General features: G+C 47.1%; 6 protein-coding genes across 6 annotated transcripts; 4 read left to right on the top strand and 2 right to left on the bottom strand.

Moving 5' to 3' along the window:
• Positions 1-280: 280 nt before the first annotated feature.
• AGABI2DRAFT_62064 (hypothetical protein) lies at positions 281-2,703 on the bottom strand (the record flags this gene model as incomplete). The annotated part of the gene is made up of 5 exons (XM_006454680.1): positions 281-604; positions 665-1,129; positions 1,186-1,206; positions 1,268-1,968; positions 1,998-2,703. The coding sequence occupies 5 exons, from the start codon at positions 2,701-2,703 to the stop codon at positions 281-283; spliced, it is 2,217 nt and encodes a 738-aa protein (XP_006454743.1).
• A 2,108-nt stretch (positions 2,704-4,811) lies between these two features.
• On the bottom strand, positions 4,812-12,950 carry AGABI2DRAFT_176192 (hypothetical protein; the record flags this gene model as incomplete). The annotated part of the gene is made up of 41 exons (XM_006454679.1): positions 4,812-4,966; positions 5,146-5,227; positions 5,281-5,289; positions 5,352-5,425; positions 5,478-5,640; positions 5,773-5,907; positions 5,962-6,115; positions 6,170-6,242; positions 6,290-6,311; positions 6,367-6,463; positions 6,516-6,637; positions 6,693-6,811; positions 6,867-6,963; positions 7,023-7,144; positions 7,196-7,315; positions 7,370-7,626; positions 7,680-7,808; positions 7,899-8,035; positions 8,086-8,127; positions 8,189-8,419; positions 8,476-8,534; positions 8,591-8,608; positions 8,659-8,773; positions 8,830-8,863; positions 8,913-9,095; positions 9,152-9,526; positions 9,572-9,704; positions 9,761-9,832; positions 9,884-10,058; positions 10,113-10,156; positions 10,278-10,763; positions 10,788-10,854; positions 10,910-11,242; positions 11,291-11,374; positions 11,426-11,625; positions 11,673-11,751; positions 11,806-11,828; positions 11,884-12,154; positions 12,205-12,316; positions 12,368-12,607; positions 12,655-12,950. 41 exons carry the CDS (start codon positions 12,948-12,950, stop codon positions 4,812-4,814), a joined length of 5,739 nt encoding a protein of 1,912 aa, XP_006454742.1.
• A 206-nt stretch (positions 12,951-13,156) lies between these two features.
• Positions 13,157-14,258, top strand: AGABI2DRAFT_198272 (hypothetical protein; the record flags this gene model as incomplete). The annotated part of the gene is made up of 5 exons (XM_006454678.1): positions 13,157-13,376; positions 13,429-13,595; positions 13,657-13,729; positions 13,776-14,095; positions 14,147-14,258. 5 exons carry the CDS (start codon positions 13,157-13,159, stop codon positions 14,189-14,191), a joined length of 825 nt encoding a protein of 274 aa, XP_006454741.1. The 3' UTR covers positions 14,192-14,258.
• A 179-nt stretch (positions 14,259-14,437) lies between these two features.
• AGABI2DRAFT_198268 (hypothetical protein) lies at positions 14,438-15,657 on the top strand. Its single transcript, XM_006454677.1, has 4 exons — positions 14,438-14,485; positions 14,536-14,732; positions 14,787-14,957; positions 15,009-15,657. The coding sequence occupies exons 1-4, from the start codon at positions 14,458-14,460 to the stop codon at positions 15,564-15,566; spliced, it is 954 nt and encodes a 317-aa protein (XP_006454740.1). The 5' UTR covers positions 14,438-14,457; the 3' UTR covers positions 15,567-15,657.
• Positions 15,658-15,659: 2 nt separating this feature from the next.
• On the top strand, positions 15,660-17,223 carry AGABI2DRAFT_215207 (hypothetical protein). The gene is made up of 6 exons (XM_006454676.1): positions 15,660-15,959; positions 16,033-16,193; positions 16,252-16,776; positions 16,827-16,875; positions 16,930-17,138; positions 17,202-17,223. Exons 1-5 carry the CDS (start codon positions 15,665-15,667, stop codon positions 17,019-17,021), a joined length of 1,122 nt encoding a protein of 373 aa, XP_006454739.1. The 5' UTR covers positions 15,660-15,664; the 3' UTR covers positions 17,022-17,138; positions 17,202-17,223.
• A 550-nt stretch (positions 17,224-17,773) lies between these two features.
• Positions 17,774-20,822, top strand: AGABI2DRAFT_182716 (hypothetical protein; the record flags this gene model as incomplete). The annotated part of the gene is made up of 10 exons (XM_006454675.1): positions 17,774-18,081; positions 18,138-18,225; positions 18,294-18,532; positions 18,586-18,727; positions 18,779-18,958; positions 19,016-19,093; positions 19,148-19,311; positions 19,366-19,680; positions 19,731-20,236; positions 20,286-20,822. 10 exons carry the CDS (start codon positions 17,774-17,776, stop codon positions 20,780-20,782), a joined length of 2,517 nt encoding a protein of 838 aa, XP_006454738.1. The 3' UTR covers positions 20,783-20,822.
• Between the last annotated feature and the right edge of the window lie 244 nt (positions 20,823-21,066).

Raw genomic sequence — 21,066 nt, 5'->3', positions numbered from 1 at the left:
TGTTCGTTATTTGGGGGGTAAAGAGAGTCAGGGGAATAAAAAAAAAATGGATCAAAACAAGCAGTTGTACAGTGGTATCGGGTACCAGGGGCCACCGACGGCAAAAAAAAAAAAAAGAAAGAGCAGAAACATCCAATTCCGAAATCAAGATGTTGAGATAGAGTGTCACCGGCAAGCGGCACGTTAAGCTTATTTTAATATGACAATGTGATGATGAGTGACTGAAGAGTGGAGGGGGAAGTTGGTCAAATCACACCATCATGCATCCTGCCGAACAAATTTATGCCCAGGCTTTCTCGTGCAGACGGGTAGGACCAATGGCGACATCATTCCAGTGTGAGCTCGTCCTATCAGTTGCAGGACTCGAGGAGCCAGGATAGGAAGAGTTGGCAAGCTGACTACGAGTGAAGCTAGGCCAATTCCCTGCACTTCCCGTACGAACGTGTCCGTTCAGACGGGGGGTCGGATTGACGTGCGACGAAACTTCACCAGTGGAGAGGGTATAGTTGTGGCCAGTGGGAACGGAACCAAGGTTGAGATCACCTTCTGTTCCATTGAAGGAATGGCGGATGCTAGAACCCGCTGCGGCCTTTTTAGGGGTTGCCTGTTGATGAAACGTGTATCAGTCACCTGAAGTGGAGTCAAAGTATACGTTGCTTCTTACGTTACTAAATCCAACGATATCGAGTCTTGCGTTGCGTTGCGTTCCCAGGTCAGGACCGGCAGTAACCGGTGCAGGATCCTGAGGTGTGGTCTGATCATTTGCAGGCATAAGAATACCATTACTGGTGAAAGAAGGGTAGGCCGATTTGTTTTGCTTCGTGAGGGGTACAGTAGTATCAACTCGTAGCTTGCCGTTTGATGGACGACCGAATTGGAACCCGTTTTTATTCAAGTCGACAGGAGTGGTCAAGCCATTACCGTTGGACTCGGTGCGTTTAGCGGAGATACGAGCGAGTAAAGACACCGAAGAATCATTGGGATCGCTATTGGTACTCATTGAACGAGGTCGAGCTTCGGGAGGATTATCGGAGCCTGAAGAAGCAGGACTTTGGCCGTTGGTAGGCAGTTCAGTGTGAATGAAGCAGCAGCGTTTTCCGTATGGGCATGAACCGGAGACCCAGAAGGTCTACATGAAAGGATTGGGATCAGCGAGTTACTTCAAGATTCGGTTCGAAAACTTACCCTGCAGATCTCGGTCTTGTACTGAAAAAAGAAAAACGAGTAAGTAAAATCGAAGAGTCTAGGACTATAAACGAAGGTATACCTTAGGGTGTCGCGAAACCTTCCGAAGTTCATCTTCTCCGTGAGCAAATTGACACTTGGCCGCATATCGGCAGGTGCCTTTTTCCTCCCAACTGCGACAAAGTTCGGTTTTGTACAGGCCAAGCTTCCTATTGTTGGCGCTAGGTCCGGGCTGTCCAGACGAGCCTGCAGTAGGCGTAGTAGAACTGGCCTCGGTGCCAGTATTTTGAGACGGAATGTAATTTGCTGCGAACTGTCCTCCAGAGAGATCACCCATTCGTGCATTTACAGCATCTTGAGTCGCGTAGAACTGGTTGGTAAATACAGGCATTGATGGATGCAATGTCGGAGGATACAATCCAGGGTTGAAAGAATGAATGCCATTAAGAATGGAATGGGAATTTGCATCCCGCATTGCTGAGGGATCAGACGCAGAGTGATGGTGACCACCACGAAAGACATTATGTTGTTGTTGAACGCGGGCTACTGCGGGATGACTATCAGGAGCAGAGGGTATCATCATTTCATACAGTTGCTGGGTATTACCAAGAGAGAGATGCGAAGTGTGATGCCCAACCGGAAATGCCAATGGACTCGGATTAGGTAATAAGGGTTGCTGAGGGAAACCTCGAGGGGGTTGACGATACCCCACATTAGGAACTACGTTGTTGAGACGACCAGCGACAAACGAAGGATGTGGAGGAAGCGCAGTCATCGGAAGGCCTTGAGGTACAGTAGGATAACGTTGAGACAGGTTGTATCTATTTGGGGCTCGTCGCGATCGGAAGCTGCCGGCGACATAGCATTCCTGTAGTCAAATAACTGAGAGTGTGACAATGGCTGAGGGCGGTGAATCTGAGAAAGGGTGGGATACATTGGCTGTTCACTTGGCAGAGAGCCATTTTCACGCAAATGGTTGGAGGACCATTGCTGCAAACCGGGCTCATCGGCCGCATCGCCCATTTGCTGCAGACGACGGAGATCAGCAGAGGAAAGGCCGCCGCTGAAGGAGTGAGGGCGTTCCTTGGGTTCAATTGCGGTGCTTTGAAGATTGTGGTTCAACAAAACGTGATTCTTGACCCCGGGGGATGAGTCATGTGAGCCGGATGTCGTCGAGTCGGTGGAAGAATCGCGCGAGTGCGTGACGTTTAGCTGGTGATCCGGAAGGTGGGGTGATGAGCCGAGACTAGTGTTCGATGAGGTGTCAAGGGGACTGCTCTCATTCAGATGAGATACAGATGAAGATAGCTTTGTTTTGGGCGGAGTACGGATGGGGCGGTTCAAGTCATCATTGTCCTTACCGACATCAGCGATCTGAAGCCGCACGAGTTCATCGGCAAGGCCCCATCCCGAGGGTGTATGGTCGGCATCCACAATGTGGGCGCTGGAATTCAGTCTCCAATGTTGCGCAGCCGGCCTGGAGAGATCGGTAGCGATAGTGTCAGTTCTAGTGGGCATATCGGGAAATTTGGAGTTTTGGTTGGAAATAGAGGTGCGAGCGGGGGTTAGCTGTACAGTATAGTCGTCTGGGTCGTGATGGGACGTTGTCAGATGCAAATCCTGTGCCGAACAAGGTCTCGGTTAACGAACCATACACGTGGTTGAGTGAAAAAAGGATGGAAGGGCACCTTTATAAGGGGATTATAGTCTTCTTGAAAGCCCAAAAGATTGAAGTGGAAACTGCTGGAAGATATGGGCGTCAATACGGAGTCTTGAGGGAAGATTTGAAGCTGGGTCGTGACTGTTTCACGCATGGGCTGAAGGTCAGAACGGGGTGCTTAAGGGACGGGGTGGAGAAGGCGAAAAGAGCAGACTGACCGTAAATTAGACAGAGGAGGGCAGGATGGGCGATAGATAGATGGCGTTTGGGGCAGATATGTATAAAAAGAAAACGGAGGAAGGTGAATGTCAGGAAGAAAGAGCAAGGCAGACGGCAGGCAGCCTCTTTGAAGCTTTTGATCGCTCGCAACGTGCCCCCCGGCTATTTCCAATAATTAATCTCCCCAGCTGCACAAAGCCTCGCCACCCGCTTGGGTTCCCCTAATCTGCTCTCTGTGCTATCGATGGCCTCTGTCTTCGAATACCAGTCCTGCCAACCAGATATCTTACCCAGCGTTCAACGACCCGTTGTTTCCCAAATCAGTTAGCTTCGCACCATCATGATCCATGAATCATGATTTCTACTCCGAGATGCTTTGCTCTTCCCTCCTCTAGCTCTGCCTCTTCCTCGGCCAAACGCACCATCTCGTCTCTTTCTGTAACTTTTTTATCGATACCACTCGCGCTTCGGCCCTATTCAGTTTTACGCTGCAGCTTGCGCGCCAGCACGTGTTGAACACGTGCCGGTACTGCCGAGTTATTTTTAGTACAATCTCCATCGCCGTTGCCACCTTGGTTGATTTTCAGCCCGACCTCATTTCACCGAAAAACAAAGGGACACTTGAATAGACCACCTCATCAATGATCATTCGTCTCAAACTCCATCATCTCCTAAAACACATATTTTTTAAGGGAGCGATGGTAATAACAATCGCCTAACTAACTGATGGATGGATATGATGATAATCCTCTGACACAACAAGAACACTGTCACTCTTCTCACCCAAAGGCTGTTCTTTCTCCGATCAAACGCCCTTTGCTTACTCGAAAAGTGTCCACTCACCTAATGAAATGCAAGATCGATCCTGACTCGTATAGTATCCGCTCGCGATATCATTCTCCATCTCGTTGATTGTCTAAGATATGGGTCCTTCTCTTCATTACTAGTTTGGCGACGTTCTTCGTTCCCGTAATGTTTGACGTCAACGGCTTCTCGAAAGAAGTTCATTCTATCCTGCATGTTGACATGCTTAGCGCCGTTCTATTATTAATCCATCCTCAGGTTACCAAAGGTCCAACCCCTCAAGACTTTTGCCATGAAACTCGCCTTGCCAAGGTTGGTCAACACCAATCCGCCCCGGTTTTACTTTACTACATGCTCGCATCTCTTGGGCGAATCAAGAATATTCTATCAATACTTTTCCTGTCAATAGATCGCTTCCCGATAAACATGCATCCGATTCGCGGATTTCGTTCCCTTCAGGAAACCACTCGATATATCATAGTATCTGAACGATACGGAGTTTAGCTCCTAGAATGCCCAGATTGAAGAAGTCAAACTTCAAAATCTGAGCAACGTCCTCGTGTAGAAGTCCCAGGGTAGTGATTTGAGTAGCTTTCAAGTCATGAGATAGATATAAGCCACTCTCGAAATCCGTTATAACTAGACGGAGCATCGATACCAGAGCTTATCTTTATCGTCATCTAAACTCGAGGTGCATCCTAATGCATTTATCTTCCCAGCCATATGACATCCGTGGTACCCTACTACGGTGCCGAGAAGAAACCAATCCCCAAAAAGCTGTAAGTGTTTGCGTCGGGCCACTCCTCAGAGTTGGTTTTTCTCATCCACTTTATGCCTTGGAAAAAAACTCCTCCTCATGTTCTGATAGTCAGTTCCTGATTTCATATCTCATCCTCGCGTCCACTGCTTCTGCTTCTGCCTTTGATGCCTTTCCCATCCAATTTTATAATCGCCATCGGGAAGTTACCCAGAACCAGCTAGAACTCCAACGGAGAAACGTTTCTATACTTTTCCAGCACGAAGTCCACATTTCCACCCTTAGATCTAAGCGATAGCGGTATGACCCTTGACGTAGCTGCCAAAGCACGGCTACGTGCCCTGTCGCAAGACAAATCACAACTTCCAGATAGCAATACAGAGATATCGATTAAGTAGTGATTACTACACTGATTATCTTCTACTCTTCGATTCGCGAGATTGACTTTGAGCGCATGGTCAAGCATCTGACACGGCCATCAGGCTTAATGATACTTGAGAACCTCCCAAAATCCACTCACAGTAAGATGTTCCGACGAGCATGCTCGAGAGATTCTGTAACTGGTCTTCGTCGAAGAGGAGTTGATCCTTATGCCAGGTGTCCTGATCACAATCTCCTGTCAGTGGTAGCCCTCTCGGTTGTCTGTTCAATTTACCTGGTGTGTCTGAAAGGTTGGTTTGAAAGGGTCCGAGGTCAGTCGGCCGGAATAATTAATTTGAGACACACCTTCTTAAACTCTGATGCACATTTCCTAATTGTCGTCGAAATTGGAGGTGGGTCTGTAGCGTGAGCTGCGAGTACTGGAAATTTCCTAGTTCAGTTGCTATCTGGGAGTGAGTCGTAAGTATCTACCTTCTGTCAGGGGTGGCATCCAAGGCTCCACAGAGTAAGGCATGCTCTCTACAAGTGCACAGAGTCCCAGGACTACGGAATGTAGAGCCCGCAATGCATCCGCATACCCTGCGTCGCGTCTCGGGGGCAAAGAAGTCCTCTTGATCTTGGAAACAAATCGATTCTGCAACACCGTTTCAGATCCCAAGGCCAAGCAGATTCCAATCCAAGAAAAACATGCCTTTAATGGGATTATACTTTGTCTCTGAGAGCATCGAACCACCCCGGCCAAAGTCTTCGACGCCATTTCCCTTACCTCGACATTCTCATCGGAAAGACAATCCATCAGAAGCTCCATTACGCTTGATATTCCGTCCCGTGAAATGAATAGCAGGTTTCGGTAAAAAAACACTACCAAAGTCGGCAAGGCTTGAAGTCGGGTACGCCATGACTAGAATAAAATGAAATGAACGGATAAGGTGCGTGGCAGGCTAATAATACCCACCGTTGTCGATTTGATAGCAGCAACGAAATGAGATAAAATCGCATCCACATATTCTACGGGAGGTGATACTGCAGAGATTATATACAAAACAGCTGTACTGTATGTGTGAAGATCTGAACTGTCGTTGAGTTCTGACATGCGAAGGATTTCGGGACTAGACCCCTTATTCAGCTACAACCTATACGGTCATATAGGACTATGCACTCACAGCATGGGAACAGCGTAAGGGAATATGACAGAGACTTGGGGACCATGGGCGCAGATCCAGAGCCATTCCAATACTATAAAAGGGTCAATTTCGAGAGGATGAGCTAGCTCAATGACTTACAAGTCAATCCAATTTTGTCATACTAAAATTACAGCTTATCGTCAGAAGCGATTTGCTGCTTAATGCGACGGACTTACCTCTGATTGGCTGACACGAGGAGGCGGAAGTCGTTCTTCCCTCCATTTCGGCATCTCATGCAGAATGTCCTCTATTCGTCCCATGTATCGCGCCTTACTGTCAAAAAACTCAGCGCTCGTGCGCAACTTGACAAATATTTGATTCTCACCGGATTAGTAATGGGTCATTTTCCGAACTGCAGGCTACAAGAAAGGCTTGGACGGAAGGATGCCAAGGTCTCCATTGATTCTGAGTGATAGTGCGAATAGTGTGACAGAACGCATTGCGGAGCTTTTAGAACAGAGTCAGTGACCTACTAAGTATCGGGGGGGGGGGGGAAAGGTACCTCTGCAAAGCCGGTGTTGGCGTTGTCGAAAATGATCTTGACATACTTGTCCGCGATAGAGTTGAAGAAAACACCAGCACTGGTGGCGAGGATGTTGACCAAAGTTACACATTTTTTCACTAAAAGGCAGGAGGTTGGTAAATCTTTGTAAACGAACTGGTTCGGAGAACGAACTTTCAAAGGCTGAGTCTCCAGAAAACTCAAATGGAAGTGATAGTATCCAATCAGTCAAAGGTTGATTTCTACGAGGGTCCCGCCCGTCCAGTACCCACTTTAAGAATGTTCAGATTCATTTCGAGGCATAAAAGAATGGGGGGATAAGCGACCCACCAAGATTAGCGACTCCCAGAAGGTCACGGTCTCCGGCTTGATATTATTGAAGACATTCTTGAACCGTTCCACTGTCCAGTTCCAAAGGTGTGACTTTTTGTTTTGCGGCCAATGCTTAGAACCTGAAATGTGTGAACATAAAGCTCATAACAGGAAAGGTGAATGAATCCCACCACGCATAAACCCGGCCCATATCTCTGCCCCCGCACGCTGCTTATACTTGTCAGTGTCCCAGAGCAGGGGCTCGATGGCATCAAGTACGCCGTCGAGATCATATCGAACAAGCATTTTCGCTACGTCAATGAAAAACGTCAGATAAGACGACCAGAGTCAATGGCACCACTGACACATATATTTCATCAGCCAGATATTCTCTGTTCGAACATCCAGGTTTCCAGCACCCCTGCCTGTTTCTTGACTCCATAGAGAGATTATTTTCTTGAAAAAGTCAGGTTGGAGAAGTGAAGCTTCAAGGATGTCAAGAGTCGGCTGCGAATCCAATTCCCAAACGAAAGGCGGCAAGTCTCCTACGACGGGTTTACAACCTTTGATTGTTTTGCTCCAAACCAAGAAACCCGTTGGCACTTTGTCGAAGTAGAAATCACTGTCATGCGAGAATAAGAAAGGGTAGTGGCATATTGTTTGGATGCTACAAACTTTTCTGAAACTTGACCCGTAAGTTGGAGTCCATTCAAAAACGCTTCAGGGTCTGTAATTTTGACTTCCTGAGCAATGGGATTACGCCATTCTTCGAACCAGAGCTCCTCTTTCGTCTTTGAGTATGTCCTACATTTGATTTGGTATAAGAGTTTACGCAGCGCCCTCAATGAAGATGTGAGTCAGCAAGAACGGTCACGGACTGGGGCAACAACATACTTCTGCGCCGTAGCACGAATGGTAGGTTGTGGACTGATGCAGTGATCTACGAAAAACTGAGCCATTTGAGGCATTACCGGGTGATCTCGCCGAAGCAGGTTAAAGAGGAAACCAAGTGACATTTGGACATAGCGCCACTGTTACATTTGAGTTCATAATTGGGAAATCTTCTGCGCGATAGACTCACATGTGTTGTGGGTTTTGTTGCTATCTCTATAATATCTGTAACCTAAATTGCAAGGGGAAAAAAGATAACAGATGGCTGAAGATAGGGGATCCAAGATTCGTACCGTTTCATGGTGAACCCTATTTCGCCGCTCAAATCGAAGTTTGCCTTTGTGAAGAGCCTCGTCAAGTAACTCTTTATCCACAAAATTTTCGGAAAATTCATTTTTAAGGTCACGAAGTGTTTCATCCAATCGAGGCGTTTCCAAGGTATAGGCCTCGCTATGTATCGTGTTCTCGTTGATCAAACCCATACAATCATTAGCCACACTCGATACGAGTTTCTGTACGGAGGGCTAAGGAAATTTACGTCAGTGATATAGGTCAAGGGCTCCAAGGCTAAATAAATCACTTTTTCCTCGCCTTGACACCCTAAGAGAGATTGCAAGTACCGGCGTTGTAATCCTTGATCTAAGATTCACCGCTTTTGAATATCACACCCGGTAACTGAAGAAATCGGGTCAAACCTGTCAATGCATACGTAGCTGCAAGCGAGAAGTCAGCAACTCAGTGGTATTTAGATCATCCCACATACCGATGCCTTTGTTCCACATAATATAGAGGGCCCCTTTCATCCGATCGGGATCATTACCCTTACCTAGGGCATCATAAAGGATGGGGAGGACAAAGCGTGTCGATCGAATATAATACTATTGAGATGTCATCGACTTCAGTCATTCAAAAGAATCCTAATAACCGGACATACCCCAGACACGTTGTCAAATACATTCTGCGCTTGCCTGCCCACAAAATCAAAATAGGACTCGGTACCATTGGCAAATTACTTACCTGCGAATTCGTGTATATGGAGATAATGAGAGTTCGGCCAACTCTGCTAGAAGTCTGTCATCGAGCTCTGATCGGCGACGATATAACGAGTGCATGTATACCCGGCCACTGTGGTATGCACGTGCACGTTTCAAGAGGACCAATCTCGAAAGTTCTTTCTGCCACTGCCATGCACGGCCTCCACTGAAGGCATCAGGACATCAGTAGTCTTCACATTGAATGATCAGTGAAACACCTACTCCCTGGCTTGAGTATAATTCTTGTGAATGGAGTCAAAATCAGATCTGCTCAACCCATATCCAAGGAGATAAGTGTCCATTCCTCTCGCAACAGTGATCACGGCGTCCGTGTGATCCTCTCCTCCAGTATTCTTTCGCAGTGCAGATGATGCTCTATGAATAATCTCGCCGAATCTTCGGCGTGCTCTCACAACGAATTGATAACGCAAATCCCTCGGATCGACTAGTGTGAATCCTGCTTGAACATCGAGATAACGGACGACAAGTCCTAGGCTTTCTATTTCAGCATTCAAACAGGGATTGGCACTTTCCTGGTAATGCTCCTTGTATATGGTGGGGAGCCCGGACCAGGTCAATCGGACAACATGAAGATATCTACTTTGTTGAGAAGCTGAGCTAGGTAACCTTTATGTGACTCACCGGCAAAAATCGTTTCGTGCCGCACTATCCCAGGTAGAGGTTGTTTCGAGTAAACCTTCCACCTTGTCCAATGCGGGTGAAGTAATCTTATTGATAATCTCTATAACAAATGCTATTTCCTGCTCAGATGGTACTATTGTACGTCGAGATCGTTAGCACGAGTAAACCAGTAGCTGTGAAGACACAAACCATGCCAGTCGATGACGACATCCTTTGCTTCATATAATTTCCCCCAGTATAGATTATGGTTATTCTGGAAATCTGATGCGGCATATCAGCCAATCCCAATTCGAACGTGACCAATCAACGTACTTGGGTCATTCCATTCCTCCTCATTGACATAGTGACCGTTCAGAGGGTAGACCCCCGCTATTGTATGCAAGATCCTTGCCAAAAGACGTCCTGTTCCGGTATATCCACGTTCGCTCTTGGTCTTCTCAACAAGTAACGAAATCAAGCTGATGATGTCGTCCTTGTGTTTCAGTAACTAGAGAATTCACGTCTATCAGTCTCGCCAAATCTCATGATACTGATTACTCACTCCAACGTCGCCATATCCAAAGCAACCGCGAAGAATCGCCATGTCTGAAATCAGATTAGCAAGCGGGAAAAAGGGTTGACAGCATATGTGAATACAGACTCCAATGCAACGTCGTGTCTGAAGCAACAGCTGTGTGTGTGGAGGTTGTTCGGATACTTGATGCACCATGATACAATTCTTCCTCAATCTGAGCTTTGCAAAAAGGAAGGAATCGTGCCAGAGTTTTCTCTGGTTTAACCCTCGCTAAACATGCAATAAGCTGACCAAATGCACGGACAGCGTTGGGCTTTGCGTTGGTAGTAGCATAGTCATAGACCAGGTTAAGCACAAGGTCAAATAACTGATCTGATAAATGAAGACAAATGACATCCATCATATTCCTGATGGACTTGAGGACGCTTTCTTCTACTTTCCCACCAGTTGTCCCTTTCTTGCCTCCTTCTTCTGGTAGATTCTCATACAACGCCAAGACACGTCTGAAGAGGGAGGTTACCCAGTCAGCAAATGCCGCGGTGCTATCTCGAGCCAATGAACGTTCTTCTTGTCGGCTAAGCTTCGGCATAGACCCCATTTCAGTTCCTTCGGGCAATCGCTCGGAGTCGTCGACATCCATAACCTCCTCAGGTGGAATATCGCCAGACAGCGCTACGCCTGCATGATGCATTGAAAGATCACCTATTTTGATGCTTTGTGCCACACCAGTGATGAACAAGGTGGCGCACACAGTCTTAGCGGGATCATTCTGCAGCATAGAGATCTCGTTAGGTGACGTCAGCATATTGCGAAATAGTTCTCACCAAATCAATTCCGGGAACACAAAGTTCGAGAAGCGGTACGATATGTTTCTGACCCCCGAGCCAGATACCCTCCGTCGTCAGAGGTTGAGTTATAGAAGCGAGCATGCCGAGGACTGCAGTTGTTCTGTGCGTCTCATTTACAACTTCCAGACCATTGTAAGCTCTATCCAGTAGCTCCGGCATAATAAGATCTGGCTCTAAAAGTGCAAGCATACGGAGACTCGCTTGAGCGAAGCCCAAAGACATGGAGTCTTTAGAGAACATCGCGAGCAAGCAAGGGGTACGTAAGATGGTAACGAATGCCCGGCGGAGTGCTGGCGTGAGTCGACGATCCTGGCGCACAGTTGAACAGCTAGAAGACAATCGAAAAACGAAACTTACCTGTGGCGTCTTGCAGGTTTTTAGTTCCTCCTCTTTCATGCGGCGGAGAAAATGCGAAGACAGGTGGTGAACGAAAAGAGTGAGCTGAACGCCGCATGATTACAAGAATCAAAATAGATTGAAGAAAAAACACACCATCGCGGTCCACGGTCCAGAATTAGAGGGATGGAAGAAAGACTCAGTGCAAGTGATCAATTTGTCGAGTGTGTCTAGCACTTTAGATCCCGCAAGGAATCCAGTCGACGTGGGTAATTTACCGTCTTGTAAGGAAGGTGTCGGGACGCGTACTTCACCATCTACAGATATGGAGTAGACAAAGACCTTGGCCAACGCATCTGCACCACACGTAAGGATGCGTCGACGGCGTGGAGATAGTACGCACTAGTTTTATTCAGGCTCCTGACCGCCTTGGGGGGTTTATCGAGCCCAGTGTCGGCATGAGGCGCGGTCGAGGCGGACGTCTGAAAAGCGTGATGTTTCAACGTCGCATGCAACCTAAGCTACGACAATAATACCTTTGAAGCACCAACAGGAACAGCTGAACAATGAGATTTTGATTAATACACAATCTTTCAAAAAGCCGGGCGTCTTACTCATCATATTTAAACCTTTACTGGCCAATAGATTCCATTGCTCATTAGACCAGATCCCTACGTCTTTCCATTGAGCCGTGCCATCGTTACCATACTGACCTTCCGGTCCAGATACGTGGTCTCGCGACAAATCTCCCGCCAATTCCATAAACCGCTCATCGATAAATGCCGAGTTGAAGCCTTCCCAAATTTTGAATATGGCGGGAAGATAACTGTCCGCGTGGGTTTGTGGCAAAAAAGAAGTGATTACAGCAGTCATAGTCAATACCGTCTATACCCAAACATGAATTACTGATGTCGATCCTATATTCGACCACTCACATTGAAGGTGAGAAGAGGTAGAAAGGTTTCCAGCATTTCGGGTATCTCGCGTGCCGGGAAGAAGTGTTTGCATTGAAACGCAACCTCCAAGTAAAGGCTAGCTGTTTGTTTTCTATAACGTGTTTGATCTGATTGCCAGACAAAAGATTGTCCATAAACATACCCAGATTCAGCCCAAAGGACTCTCTGCATGATACGCCACAAGGGCTTCCAGGAAAGTTCGAGGTCAGAGGACTCAAGCTTACGCTTTTGACCAGGTTTGTTGTTGCAGAGGCGAGAAATCATATCAGACCAGCTTTTCATAGTGCGGGTATCGATTCCGGGAAGGATACAGAGTTCGTAGTAAAATCGCACAAGCTTTGCACGCGTGGATTTGACCATTGGGTATCGCATGAGGAGCCAGCTGTTCAATATGAGGTACGAAAAAGTAGACGTATTCTCGCAACGCACCACTGGAGAAGTCCATCCCAAGAGGAAACAAGCTGCCAGTTCTTGGCTTTTGCAGCGATAAAAAGTCTTCCCACAATGAACTCGAGTTTCTCTTGCATTACTTCGTAGGATTCGCACTTGTATGGTACGGAATCGAGATATATCTGCAGAGTCTTACACTGTCCCTCCAACCAAGATTGCTCATCTTCTTCCTGGCCAGGTCCGAAAACTGAAGCATCATCGTCGTCCATACCAGAACGAGCTAAAGTAAGTGCAGTAACTGCAGGTGCGGCGAATGCCTGAGTTATCTCCTCCATGACAGCGGGGAGATATGACATACAAATAGAGTGGAGGAGATGTGGATATTTATGGGCAGATGAAGAGCTTACGAGTCCTGGTGACGCGTCCGGGGAGCGAGTCAGAAAAGGATATGATTTCGATCTCGGAGGATTACAAGATCATTACACGATCGCCGCGAACGCGTTCGATGATCCCAGGCTTATATCTCGACACGTGACCTCATATGTCCTTCCTCCAGCCACTTGCCCGCCGGCTAGCCGCGTCCTCTCTTCGCTTCGCACACCGTGCACCGGCGCGCGTATACTCCACTTCTCTAGTTCACAGCTCGAAAAGACTATCGAGGCCCTTGCTATGGGGCGGTGCTCTGACAGTTCTGGCCTTTTCTGCAAAGACTGTTTACTGTGACGCCAGCACAGACTCGCCAGAGAGCGAAGAAACAGTTGGTGAGATATACAAGGAATTCAAATACAATTTTTCATTGAACGTCGCCCTCAGTCGATCCTTCTACTTCAATTGCATTTCCTAAAACAATCAAAGTCCCGGCCAAAGTCGCCATTCCACCGTTGACTCTTGTAGGCGTCGGTGTGCGAACGGTTACGTTCCTCGGATTCAAGGTGTATTCGGCGGGCTTGTACGTCGACTTGAACAACCCCAACCTTCATGTGCGCTCTCCAAATTCACTCTGTATCACATCTTCAGCTGCTTATCCAACCGTGGTCATAGATCACACCGGACATGACCCCAGAACAGAAGATTAAGCACATTGTCCTAAATACAGATTGCGTCCTTCGAATTGGTGAGTATTTTGCCTTTATGCCGTTCACTCCGCTTAACCATTACAGTTGCTACACGTTCGACCGGTATGACGCATTTGCGAGACGGTTTTGTTCGCGCCTTGAATGCTCGCTTGGTAAAGGCAAAACAGAGCGGAGAATTGACAGAAGAACAAATTGTCCAGGAAGGGTCGCCCCTCAGGAAACTCGCCGGCCTGTTCCCTAATACACCTCTGTTCAAGCATATACCGTTCGATATTTTCATCCCGGCCCCGCAAGCCGGAAAGCCTCGTGTACTGATCTTCCGTGACCTAGGAATTGTTGAAAGTGACTGGTTAGCCACGAATTTCGTCCTCAGTTATGTGGAACCAGACTGTCCTAGTCCACCAGTAAGCGAAAGACTACATCGGAATTTGGCGTATTGCTGATCAAACCTACAGCTGAAGGATTCCGTTTTGAAGAACATAGCAGATTTTGAGAAATAATTTAGAACGCCAATTGACTTTTTTAGAACACGATTGAAATATACTCCGTGATATATTTTTGGTATACCCCATTGAACTCCGGATGCCTCATTCCGAGAATCATCCGACGGCCCACTCTTTCCAAATTCCATTTTTGCGTGACCGGGCAGTTGCTTTGACTTCCCAGACCTATTGTGATTTCGTACGGATTGGACCGCTTCTAGCCCCTTCTCCATAAGAACTTGCTTGACTCCTGACTCTGACTGATAACAGAACAACTCGACGGTATGGTCAAGAAATTCGAATACCTTACTGGCGAGTCACTCACATTACATCCACTTCATATGTTGACCGTTGTTGTTTAGCTGAACAGGTCGACCATTTCCTTGAGCACGGCTACATCATCATAAAGAATGCATTCACTCGTGAACAAGCTGCCGATTTTACATCTGAACTATGGACCCGCCTTGGGTTAGATCCCAATGATAAGTCGACTTGGACCCAAGAGAGGATCCACATGCCATGGCTGAAGCGAGTTAAAGTGGCTGATTTCTCTCCGAAGGTGCCTTCTTTACTAGTACTTACATTATCTAGCTCATCGCCGTCACTTCATTAGGCGTGGGGGGCCATCACAGACCTTCTTGGGGGCGAAGAGCGTATCAATGTCGATGCTGCTGGATGGGGAGACTCTTTCATCGTCAATCTGGGAACAGAAGAATGTGCGCGACAAGCGCAATCTGCCCATCCTCGAGACCTGACTAATTGGCATGTCGATGGTGACTTTTTTGTGAGTTAAACGCTTTATTGATAACGCTACAAATTTTTACTATCCACGCAGATCCATTTTCTTGATTCTCCAGAACAAGCGCTGCTTGTCATCCCTATCTATTCCGATATTGCGCCCCGAGGTGGAGGTACCATGATTTGCCCGGACGGGATTGATCTCGTCGCGAAATACCTCGCCAGTCACCCTGAAGGTGTGAGGCCTGTTGGAGTAGCGTTCGCTCCATCAAACTCAACCTATCAGGATCCAAAAGATGACCCCGAATACTTGTCCACTTTAGATGTTGCTAAACGCTGCTCCAAATTCGTTGAGCTGACGGGTGAAGTGGGGGATGTTGTCTTGATGCATCCTCTCATGCTACACTCTGCCTCCAAAAACCATCTCCGAATCCCAAGAGTCATTACCAACCCTCCTGTTTCCATCAAAGAGCCATTTGTTTTGTCCAGAGGCAACAAGGAGGACTATAGTCTCGTAGAGCAAAAGACCCTGAAGGCACTTGGGGTTGATAGCTTCGAGGTGAAGATCACAACGGAGAGGAGGAACATTGTTCCAGCAAGGGTTGCAATGCAGAAGAAAATGGAGGAAGAAGAACGGAAACGTCTGGCGGCTTAGCAGCCTTAGCTTGAGTTCCTGGATTATTTACGCTTGTGTACACTGTATCCCAGAATAGCAAACGGGCGCGGGACGTGTTTACTTGCTCAAACATCGTCATGAGCATCCCGAGTGCCTTGCTTCGGTCATCTTTGCCATGCACAAGAAGTCTGTACCTTACTGGTTTTTCTCTTCAGTGCTCCCGTCGTCAAATCCGAAGGTTTGCGACCCACAATAAAAGCGTCAACTTGAATCAGCAACCGTCGTACCTCTCCCACTCACTTGATACAAAACATGCGAATTCGTCTACCCGACATGATTCTGTAGGACCTTTTCAAATAGGTATCTCGCAACAGGCATTACGGAGTGGACAAAAAGCAAAAAAATGGTCTGAACTGAGCGCAGGAGGGAAGGGTACGTAACAAAATCTTCTTGTGAACTCTTTGAACGGGCTATGTACTGTCTCTCTACTTTCTTTTGGTGGCAGTTGTACGGACAGCAGCACAAACAAAGAACGTAACAGTGATCCTCCTCGGAGCAAGTCTCGCAGCAATACTAATATACACAATAACTTCCGAAATGTACTCAAACAACTCTCCAACCAACCTTTTCAAAGATGCCTGTGAACGCATCAAGCGCAATCCACGCGTGCGTATTGCCTTCATGTGGTTGAAAAGTTACAGGACGCCTTATTTGCCGTTTTCAGGTACTCAATTACTTGAATGGTCCCCTCACCTTTCATAATAATCCTCCTTCACTCGTCCGCCCACGGCACCGGAATCGACATGTCACTTCCCAAGTCTTTGTCGATACTTACGGCCAGGAACATATGATTTTGACATTCTATATTCAAGGACGATCTGAAGGCGCCGCACCTCTAGCGGAATTTGGAGACTATGAGGCTTTCGTCAATTCGATGCGGGAAAAGCTTGCCCGTATACCCGACGTGACGTTGAATCAAGCCGTAGTTTGGGTTATGGATCAAGCAGAATATGCCTGGGAACGGACGAAACGGACGGTCAAATATCTGAGTGGCGCACCTGTTCCTGCGCCGCCTCTGCCAGACACATCGGAACAGGTCAAAAGAATAGAAAAGCCCGTAGAGAACAATGGATGGAAAGCTACGGGGATCTTCTCATCTCTCAAGGGATCGCGGGGGAGTTCGAACTCTTTCCTAAAAGCGGACAATCGAATGTTCACCGAGGGTGAGGTTCATGCTGACCTGATTCGGGTAAGTATTGTTTGCCCATTCTTGAACGCAAACGTACTGAGGATGACCAGAATAGCGATGGATACTTTGTGTTCCGTTACCTTCTCGTTGATATTCCAAGTAAGTCCATGTCCGTGCTAAGATTCGGAGACATTGGCTGAAACAGGGTTACAGATACTAGAGATCCCAACCCTGTACGTGTTTTCGTGGAGCGAGCACCTAGTGTTCGGGACAATGAACCCGTAATGCGTTGGAAGGCTCACTAAATCTATAAAATGTAGTAATTATATTTAAGAATGTTTGCATGGACAGCATGACTCGGTCATTGTTTAATCTCCAAAAAGCTTCTGCACGCGTTTCAGAATCGAGTCTTTCGAAGGGTCTACGAGTTAAGAAAGCTCGAGTATCAGTGACGTGAGAGAGTGAGAGAGTGGAGTAGTTTCACCGTATGGATGGTCTTTCGATGGTATTTCCAATAGGGCAGGGAAAGCCTGGTTGTATTTGTCGATCGAGGGGCGAATCTTCTCAGCAATCTATAATGGCATCAAGCAGGAATGGGATGTTAAAGTTCAAACAAGATAAACAACATACATGCTGGTTGATCAAGAGGATAGCAATGTCCGGCCGCTCTGTGAAGTCCTGGAAGGTGGCTTCGATCGTAGCGACAGGCGTTTCTAATCACCGTCAATGAAAAACATGATTCATCCCAGCGCCTGTCACGGAGAGCTTTCCACATACTTGAGTCTACGACCAGGAAGTTCTTTTTCTGTGCTTCGTTGACATGACCAATCCCAGCAAGTAGTAAACCTGTAATTGAATCCTAAGGTCAGGGTTTTAGTATCTGGGATACGGGACCATGGCGAATGGACGGCACACCTCATCGCCGATGACCGCTATGAGATTCCTATCTTTGTATGAGGTGGTTGTCGCCATCGTGGTCAGCGACTTGGAGGTGGAAACTCAGAGTGGAAAGGGTGGCCGTGTTTGGTTCCAATTTTAACTTTCATATCTTACTTCCATGGACATCTTCAACCGCCCGCCGTCTATAGCAGAGGACACGGTGCATTATGCACTCTATCCACCACCGCAGTCATCTGACAAACTATCTGTAACCTCTCTTGTCCCTTGTATCCATGAATATGTCGATGAACTTCTCCACGGTTTTATTTGGCACCGGGATGCATTCGAAGTAAAAATTGCCGAAGATCCTAATACTAATAGCTGGTTCCTGGAGGGTCAGATGCGCGTTGGAGACTGTATTGACGATGAATGGTATACTGTCTGGCTTTTACGCGAGATTAGTTCCAAATGGGATCTTGTCATTAGGTATGATAGCACTTCAAGATTGCTTTCTAAAACTCTGATTATAATCGTTCACACAGTGTTTATGATTCAGACGGAGAGTTTTTGCTCATCGAGGCCGCACAAACACTCCCTTCATGGGTCGAACCATCTAATGCCGAAAATAGGGTGCGCCCTTTTCTCTATTCAACTGGTGAGGAAATTCAAACACTTATTGGCCTCTTGTTGACGCACAGATCTGGATCTATTGTTCACGTCTCCATCTCATCCCTATCTCACATGTTTCTCCACCCTCCAAAAGACAACGCCGCAGAAAATATGCGAACAACGCCGACGAATCAGATGATGGTGACTTCCACGAAAAAGAAGAAGAATATATATGTGTGGAAGATGCACTAAATGTGGTAAGGGATAGTGCCACAGACACCTTTGCATCCGCGCGTACAGAAGCCGCCGTTTGGGAACGGATATCCAGGCAAGAGTTGTTTTAGCTTTGTATGGCGTTGAAAATGTCTAATGTCAGCAAAGGTATCCAGAAGGGCAACGGGACCATATGCACACAACCAGAGCTTACATACCCGTGGACATTGCCAAGGCGCTTTTAACTAATCCATCTCTCGTACAAAAGGCAGTAGAAACATTTTACACTAGAGATGCAATCCAATTACGGGTGAGTAGTATCTTGTGAGCACCGCATTTCACGTCTGTTAACTGGCCGAAGGCTGCACACCGCATGTCCCGTTTCCCTCCAAGCACGAATGTACTACGGTCTATCAAAATGACTCGTCCCGCCTATGCACAATTGGTCGGCCAAAAGTTCTTTCCTCCTAAAATATTTGGACAATGGAAAGAGAGCGAGGGAAATAAAGAATATAAGTGGAAAGACACGGGAATGAAGATTGTAAGGAATTGAAATGGTCCGGATGCGTGAATTCTTATTGTCATACCACCTTACTAGGCTGTTGGTTTTGAAATGCTTTATCAAGAAAGTAAAGGCCGTTCTGCTGTAGGCGAAGCTGCAACAGAAGAGTCCAAGGTAACCTCTCGACTTCCGATCGGATTTAAAGGCACTCATTCCTCTGCCGGATAGACCAAGGCGAACATAGATGCTCTCCGAAGAAACCAGGATTATATACAGTATATCCAAAACTTGGTAACAGCTGGTTATTTCAAAGGCGAACAAGAAGGGTCTCAGCTGTGGAGCAGTTTAGAAGCGAAGGCGGCCAATGCGTTCATCGAGACCCGTTCATCAAGGTACGTAGGTGTTATCGTGCGCGTCGCAATCTGCGATGCTTATAATCGCGCTAGCCACCGGCAGTCGTTTGCCAGTCAGGTAAGCCTGGCAATTTCGGAATCCGCATCAGTAGGAGACCCGGGGCTACAAGAAGAAGACGATGAAACTTGGTTGAACATCGACGCAGAAGAGTTTGAGAATAAAATGGAGAGGGCGTTGGGACAGGGAGACAAATTAGCTCAAGGTAGCGAAATGGATGTCGACCGCCCGGACGTCTCTGAAGAAGATCGCGTTGCTTCTGAACAGGCAACTCGCTTGAAAGACCTGGCAAGCAAAGTCGAGCAATTCGTCGAAGGCGAAGGAGATATCGAAGGCGCGCTGTTCGAAGAGTAGGCATCTTCTCAATATTGGGATCACCAATTTACTAACATATGTACAGTGAAGAGCTTTCCGACGAGTCGCTTGGTGGTGATTCGGAAGACGACATGTCGGAAGAAGAGCAGTGGCAGAGCCAGCACATCAATTATGAGCATGCTGGTACCAGGGAAGCAATGGACAAATTGGTAACTGGATTGGCTCCCCATGAATATGGAAAGATGCCATCCACTTATTACAGCAACTCGCAAAAAGTAGCACCCACAACTGTTGAAAGCGACGTCGTTGCAGAAACCCCGTCGAGCACGAATACACGATCGGGAGCTAGTAGCAAACCGATTAGAGCGCCCATACTTATGAGAGACAAGTATGAGGGTGTCGATTCTGATGACGAATCAGATGAGGAAATTGACGATGATGATTCAGAAGAAGAGCGACCTGAGGTCGTTGGTGAAGTAGAGATTGATATGGGAGAAGAAGAAGAGGAATTCTTAGAATTTGCACGTCAAACACTAGGCATATCTGACAAACAGTGGAAAGACATACTGCAAGATCGGAAAGAACGCAATGGTTCGTGTGTTCCCATACTCTTGTTTTCACTTACTGAGTACAATCGCAGCTTTCATTCCAAAAAGCGCGAAGGAAGAGCTTAAATCGGAGCCCCTAGCCCCTACTTCAGGACAACAAGACCCCTTCTCTGGATCAAAGGGCAAGCCCAGGGTGCCTCAGCCTGGACCACGGCCCAACTTGAGTCCGGAGTTGGACTCGTTCGAGACGGTGATGAGTGCAATGGATATCGAGCTTTCACGACTACAAGCATCCCTCAGAGAGGACGATGAATTACCATCAAGAGGCACGAAGGATAAAGGCAAAGGGAAGGAAAAAGCTGGACCCGTGGAGGATGAAGATATCGAGGCAGCCATGGAAGCAGAGCTGAAAGTTGCATTGGAACGAGAAGGTGGTGACGATTCAGGTGATGAAAATGAACCGATGGACTATAATCTGATCAAGAACTTCCTTGAGAGTTTCAAAAGTCAGGCTGGACTTTCGGGACCAGCAAGTAATCTAGCTGGCAGGCTACAACCTGGGTTTAATTTTCCTAGAGATGATTTGTAGTAGTGCCATCTTAACTCATCCGCGCAAATCCTTTTACTAGAAATAAAACACACGAAACCGTATTTGAGACCGAGCGGCGTTATGCAGGTTCGGGAATTGAATGGGCGATTAATGACATAACCCTTTTTGTTAACAAGCATGAGACGTCCAACGCCTATCTCATCCACCCTCATCAGGTCATCGTCGAAAGCCGTTGAGAAATTTCCATTGTTTTTCAATCCCAACTACAAACCACACCAAGGCCCCAGGATACCAAATCTCGTCCCACTATGATTCACGCCGTT

This window comes from Agaricus bisporus (genome assembly GCF_000300575.1).
Source record: "Agaricus bisporus var. bisporus H97 unplaced genomic scaffold AGABI2scaffold_1, whole genome shotgun sequence".
In the NCBI taxonomy this organism is placed as follows: Eukaryota; Fungi; Basidiomycota; class Agaricomycetes; order Agaricales; family Agaricaceae; genus Agaricus; species Agaricus bisporus.
This window is presented reverse-complemented; position numbering and strand designations above follow the sequence as displayed.

Coding starts and splice junctions, on each gene's coding strand:
- AGABI2DRAFT_198268 (XM_006454677.1), top strand. CDS start 14,458: ATGGTCAAGAAATTCGAATACCTTACTG. Junction 14,486..14,535: donor GAAATTCGAATACCTTACTG/GCGAGTCACTCA, acceptor GTTGTTGTTTAG/CTGAACAGGTCGACCATTTC. Junction 14,958..15,008: donor ATGTCGATGGTGACTTTTTT/GTGAGTTAAACG, acceptor CTATCCACGCAG/ATCCATTTTCTTGATTCTCC.
- AGABI2DRAFT_215207 (XM_006454676.1), top strand. CDS start 15,665: ATGAGCATCCCGAGTGCCTTGCTTCGGTCATCTTTGCCATGCACAAGA. Junction 15,960..16,032: donor ACTGAGCGCAGGAGGGAAGG/GTACGTAACAAA, acceptor TTTTGGTGGCAG/TTGTACGGACAGCAGCACAA. Junction 16,777..16,826: donor TTCATGCTGACCTGATTCGG/GTAAGTATTGTT, acceptor GAGGATGACCAG/AATAGCGATGGATACTTTGT.